The sequence below is a fragment of the Solanum tuberosum genome, unplaced genomic scaffold, assembly GCF_000226075.1.
Source record: "Solanum tuberosum cultivar DM 1-3 516 R44 unplaced genomic scaffold, SolTub_3.0 scf00116, whole genome shotgun sequence".
NCBI lineage: Eukaryota > Viridiplantae > Streptophyta > Magnoliopsida > Solanales > Solanaceae > Solanum > Solanum tuberosum.
In genome coordinates, this window is record NW_006239040.1 from 1,081,797 (window position 1) to 1,087,983 (window position 6,187).

At 36.0% G+C, this 6,187-nt stretch overlaps 1 protein-coding gene across 2 annotated transcripts in view; it reads left to right on the forward strand.

Moving 5' to 3' along the window:
- LOC102585944 (adenylate kinase 5, chloroplastic) overlaps window positions 1-6,187 on the forward strand; it is a 9,929-nt gene extending 3,742 nt beyond the window's left edge. The window contains exons 8-19 of one of the 2 annotated variants that reach the window (XM_006350009.2): window positions 722-771; window positions 887-1,012; window positions 2,339-2,374; window positions 2,442-2,522; window positions 2,624-2,762; window positions 3,335-3,414; window positions 3,503-3,568; window positions 4,362-4,391; window positions 4,481-4,590; window positions 5,569-5,706; window positions 5,823-5,852; window positions 5,946-6,187. In XM_006350009.2, the coding sequence (XP_006350071.2) occupies window positions 722-771; window positions 887-1,012; window positions 2,339-2,374; window positions 2,442-2,522; window positions 2,624-2,762; window positions 3,335-3,414; window positions 3,503-3,568; window positions 4,362-4,391; window positions 4,481-4,590; window positions 5,569-5,706; window positions 5,823-5,852; window positions 5,946-5,970 (911 nt within the window). In that variant the 3' untranslated portion in view covers window positions 5,971-6,187. The remainder of the gene's footprint in view (window positions 1-721; window positions 772-886; window positions 1,013-2,338; window positions 2,375-2,441; window positions 2,523-2,623; window positions 2,763-3,334; window positions 3,415-3,502; window positions 3,569-4,361; window positions 4,392-4,480; window positions 4,591-5,568; window positions 5,707-5,822; window positions 5,853-5,945) is intronic. The other variant, XM_006350010.2, reaches the window with a different exon arrangement.

Below are 6,187 nucleotides of genomic sequence, written 5' to 3' on the forward strand. Positions count from 1 at the left end.
CCCCCCCCCCCGCCTTTTGTTCTTTTTGAAATCTTCTAATTGATATATAATGCATCCACCTCGATAATTAAACTATATCTCTATTCTTTTTTCTCATATTTGCCATCTTGTTTCTCTTCATGCTGTGAAGCCTATTTGATTTGAAAAACATTGGAGTAAACTTAATGAAGCTAAGTTAGGCCTGTTTGATGTTTGCAGTTCAAACCAAATGGGAACTGAATTAACATGGTATATTTTGTGAAGCTAATATGGATGAAATCAAGATGATAGAGCCTTTGCAGCTTTTTCACTTACACTTTATAGTATGCGGGAATTGTTTAAAGCATTTTCCGAGTGTGATCATAGAAGAACCTAAAGCATCCATATATAAAACTTGTATAGACTCCACTGTTTCCTTTTCTCATTTCCTTTTTCTTCTTTTACAATATGCTAAATATACTTTTTAGAGAAAATGTTGCACTCTCGAATTTTCCAACAATCATCTATAGCTTTAGGTAATTACATCCAGAAGCAGTGAAACAAAATTTCCTTCAAACTCATTTCCTTTTGTTTCCCCTAAAAACCAAATACGAAATAGATGTTCCATCCAACAATAAAAAAGATTTTTTGCTGGACACCTTTTTGAATTTCTTGTATCTACATGCTGACCAACCAAATTAGCAGTCATCACTTAGCTCAATGACAATTTGGACCTTGAAACTTTACCATATTTTGTTTGCAGAAGAATCAGTAATTTCCAGTACTCGAGCTGATAGGACATCTTTGAGCAAGGTAATCATCCGCTACCGTAAATCACGGACACAACTTCCCTTCTTTTTTTTAAGGACAGTTGCACAGAAAAAAAATGATTGGTTTTAGCTTTGACGTTTTCCTTATATCTTTATAGGATTGGAGAGGAATACCAACTAGACTGAATAATATTCCTCACTCAAGAGAAATTAGGGAATATTTCTACACTGATGTGCTTCAGGCTACTCAAAGAGCTGTCAATGATGGGAAAACTAGATTAAAGGTTTGACTCTCCTTCGATTCAAAAGCAATTCAGATAAGGTTAACATGCGTTGGTAGAACTGTTATATAAGATAATGTTTATTGGTTACCATTTTAACTAAGACACCACCTTCTTTCAACCGAAGGGGAGCCTTGGTGCAATGGTAAAGTTGTCTTTGTGTGACCATAGGTCACAGGTTCGAGCCGTGGAAGCAGCCACTAATGCTTGCATTAGGATAGGTTGTCTAAATCACAGTCCTTGGAGTGCGGCCCTTGCCCGGACCCTTCTAATGCAAGATAATTTGTGCAATGGGCTGTCCTTTTTATCCCCTTCTTTCAACCATCTTGTTTAAGTGCCACATTTTCCGACCACTTTGATTGAGAAGTCACCTTTCTTAGTGGAAGTAGATACAAGATGTTATTTGCATATGTAGGTGAAATACAGTTTTCTGAATATACCATGATATGCCCCCCTTGAGTGAGTTGACGAGTTTCTAAGAAGAAAGCCAGTATGTTTATTTGTCAACCAATGAAGAAAGATAGCTTGGTATGATACTTTAAATCTGTTGACACATGAGATTCACTAGATTATTTTCCCCTTGAAGTTCATATTCGACGGAATATGGAGATATCTCTTATCTTGTTTCTAAGAATTTATGCTATTGTGAGAACGAATCACTAAATATTTTAAACACTTACGGATAACATGTGATTACTCAGTTGAAATAGTTCCAATGAATAACTCTACTTATTTGAAGGAAATATGCCATATTCTGGTGTCCAGATAACTCGAAACATGGAAAGGTCACCTTTTCTTAATTTTGAGAAAAGAAAAAGAGAGAACTACCAGCTCATGTTCCCAGAAACTAGTTTTATAGATAATAAAAGCATGAAAATAGCTAGCTCAAAAGATGAATCTTGTCCCATTCTATTTAATAATATCCTGTAAACTTATAGTATATGCTCTTCAATATTCTATCTAATCTCATATGTAAAGTGTGTTTCGACAATTGTGCTGGTGTCAGAATATGGTGCATCTTTTGTTAGTTTTTTTGGAAAAAAAATAAGGAAAAGGAACCCTTGAGCCGCAGGAGGATTTATTCAATAACATAGTTTGAGCTCCTAGAATATGGCACCTTGGGGCTTTCTATTTGATTGTATCTAAAAAATGTGGTTTAAAATTGAAGATCAAATTGCAATGAAACGAGAGAAACTAAGCCGTTCATTTATTTATGCCAGAGAATTAGTTTTATTCTTCATTGGACCTATACAAGGAATCCAGGCCTTTTCCCCATCTACATTTATCTTAAATCCAAGTTATATTAATACCTTTATCTTGATTTAACAGATAGAAATCAATATCCCGGAGCTGAATCCTTCAATGGTGAGAAAACATTTTCTGATCATATTCCCATAGTTTATTTAGGTTTGACAGTATCTTAAATCCACAGGATGTTTATCGAATAGGTACTCTAATGGAACTTATCCGTGTACTTGCTCTTTCATTTGCTGACGATGGAAAGCGTGTCAAGGTATGTGTCGCTGATGGTTATTCTTGTCCTCTCTTAGTTAATCTATTATCTTTGAAATAAGGCAAATTATACATATTCATTTCTCCAGATCTCATTTGTAGGTTTGTGTCCAAGGGTCTATGGGGGAGGGTGCACTTGCAGGGATGCCTTTACAGCTTGCAGGAAGTCGAAAGATATTAGAGTACATGGATTGGGGTGATTATGGCGCGTTGGGCAACTTTGTCAATATTGGTACTATAGGTATTACAGAGATTAAAATTGTACTGATGACTTTCATTTCCTATCCAATATCATGTTTTTAGAAGCATACTGCAACTATAAATGGTCCTCTAAGACATAATATACAAATCTATTCGTGCGCGCTCGTGCACAACGTTTCTCTTTATTATGAGACAGGGGCAGAGCCACAGCAGAAGTTACATGTTCAGTAGAACAACTTTGGCTCAAACCCTGTAGTTGTATTAAGAAATTCAGTTTATATGTATAGATAATGCATCCCGAACCCAGTAAGCAATAAGAGTTGTTCTAAACTTAAAATCGTAGATCCACCTCTGTTGTGAGGGGTTTATTTGAGAATGTAGTTCTAGTATAGCTGATAGTAGAAACTTCATAGCTTTATAAATGTTTCTGTAGTGTGATGACTATTTGTGTATGCTGTGCAAGTCTACACATGCTAACACGAATTGTTAACCTGCATTTTTTTCTGAGGTTAACATTGCGATAAAACACGATATAATCACACTCTTGAATTTGCTTCTTTCATGATTGCTGGTCAAATCCATGTTTACTACCATTTTTTATGTATTTTTCAGGTGGCAAGGAGGTCGAAAAACAAGATGACTTGTTCATTCTAGTGGCTCCCCAGAATGCTGTCGGAAATTGCATCATAGATGTGATTCACTGTGAACCAGTTGCTGTATTTTCCTCATATTACTCTTATTCAGTTTATTAAATTCTTTTCCTCCTGTTGAATAATGCAGGATATGAGAGCTATGACTGATGCAGCCGGTAACCGACCAATTATTCTTGTCAACCCCAAACTAAAGGTTAGGATCTTAATACCTCGTTAATGAATGTGACTTCCTTTTAACTAAAAGACAGCTCATGGCTTACCATGAGTCTCAATTGCAGTAGCAAAAGTTGTTTGAATGATAAATTAGTCTCATGTCCCTTCCAATACTTCATATCACCTACCAAGGTGAATCTTGTGGCTGATGCATATTCAACAATACTCATTCTTAATTTCTTTTTGTAGTTTATCATAAAACATATTTTGATTCTGGCAGTGTCCAAGAACTTAAATGCATCGTCTCATACCCAAGTCCATCTGTCCATGTAACGTAGAGAGTACTGTTCGACATGTAGATATGCAAATGAGACGAATTCATTTTTCTACTGAAAGTATTTATTCTAGAAAATTCTGAAAATTGACAACTGTGCTTAAGCCTTCTAATCTGGATTAAGAGTGTTTTACCATCTATGTTACTCTGACTTTTCATAAATGTCAGTGGGTGCATGTCGGATTCTCCAAAAGTAGTGTATTTTTGGAGAATCCGTGTGGATGCAGTATCGAAAGTAAAGAGTCCACGCAACTTAGTTTACCATTACACACTAAAATGTTGATTACCAACTCAAATTATCTAAGTATTATCCATTTATTCGTCTTGCATTTATAATGATTTTTCTCTCATAGAAAACAATAGTTTTTAGTGGCACTAGAAAACCCGTTAAATAAATTTTGCTTACACTTCCAGTGTTCATAGCTTGACTCCACTTCTCCTCGATGATGAAATGATCACAAATGGCTTGACTCTGATATATCACATACTAATTGTGCAGGATTTACCTGCTTCAAGTGGTATCATGCAAGTAAGTATACTAACCATTGAACCATAATGGCCAACAGTAAAGGGAACTTCGTCCTACGTTCTGATTGATTTTTTCTCTTTATCTTCAAGACAATGGGTAGAGATAAGAGATTGGAATATGCTGCATCCTTTGAGATATGCTATCAATTCCGGCTACTCTACTATGCAGGAACACAATATCCTATTATGGGTGCACTCAGGTTAGATTTGTTTCTATGCTATTGATTCATTTTGTCATAACATGATCATGAAGAAGAAGGGCAAATTAAAATGGCATGAAAAATCTTTCTTTTTTCGGTTTAGTGAGATAAAATGCTGATTCACGGATCACTCCTTTGTCATGACTGATGTTACTTTTTTTTCCCTGGCTTTTCGAGGTCATGAAATAAGAATTCATGTTATTTTGGTATTTTCAGTGTATTGATCCATAGATTTTTTGGAATTTGTTCTATCAGCCCCAAACTTGGCGGGTTCAGCTGAAACCACCTATAGTGACCAATACCCATGGCTTCATCTTGATTGACATCACTTTTTTGGCATTTCGGCATCATAAAGCAGGAATTCAGGATTTTTTGGTGTTGTTGGTGTGTGTTAGTTTTTCGGAGTTTGTTCGACTGACTCTGTTCTTCCCCAAACTTGGTGGGTCCATCCAAAACCGTCTGGTGACCATTACTCCCATTGTTTCTCAATGACTAATGCCACTTTTTTTTTTGGCATTTCGGCTTCATGAAGATAAGAGTACAGGATTTTCTAGAGTTTTCGATGTGTGTTAGTCCATAGATTCTCTAGAATTTGTTTGATCGACTCCGTTTTGCCTCAAACTTGATGGGTCCATCCAAAACCTCCTGGTGACCAATACTATCAATGTTTCGCCATGACTAATGTCTCCCTTTTGGGCATTTCATCGTTAATGAAAATAAGAATTCAAGATCTTTTGGAGTTTTTGATGTGTGCTAGTCATAGATTTTCGGGAAGTTGTTCAATGGACTCCGTTCTTCCCAAACTTGGTGGATCCATTCAAAACCATCGGATGACCAAACTCATACCGGCATAGCTAGTCTCTAAATCGAATGATTCCTTAATTAATAGATTCTTGTTGTAATGGCCTCTGCAAAGAAGAATGGCTGAATATATCCATTGTCAACATTCACACTCTAGCTAATTATCTCATGTTATAGGATGTCGTATCCATATCCTTACGAGTTATACAAGAGAGTCGATGAATCACCGGGGAAGGAAAAATACATATCCTTAGCAACATTTGCAAAGAGGCCAAGTATTGATGAAATGAACGATGCCTTCGATGGAAAATCAAGGTACACTACAAATCATAAACCTGAACTCATTATAAACTCCTACACTTATTAAATCTGTTTATTATACCTCTACATCACTGCACTAAAACGATACTATAACGATTATTACTCTGCAGAAATCAAGAGAAAAAAGCAGAGGGATTTTGGTATGTGATTAACTATCCTCCGTTTTATCTATGTTTGGAGTAGTCTGAGTTGGCTTCGAGTTAATTGATAGACGTATTTTGACATTCTTTTAGGGGCTTCTTGAGTGGCATACTATAAGCATCGATGGAGAATGCACGAACATCATGACATTTAAGATGCAACATCTACATTTGAACATCCAAAACTGACGGTAAATCAATCATCTCTTGGTTTTTGAATCCTTTCGAAGTATGCAATCACGTTCTCGATTTGAAGATCTGATTAATGTGTTCAATATTGATTTAGTCTCCTGGCACATATCGATCGTAAAGTGTATATACATTTCCTATATATA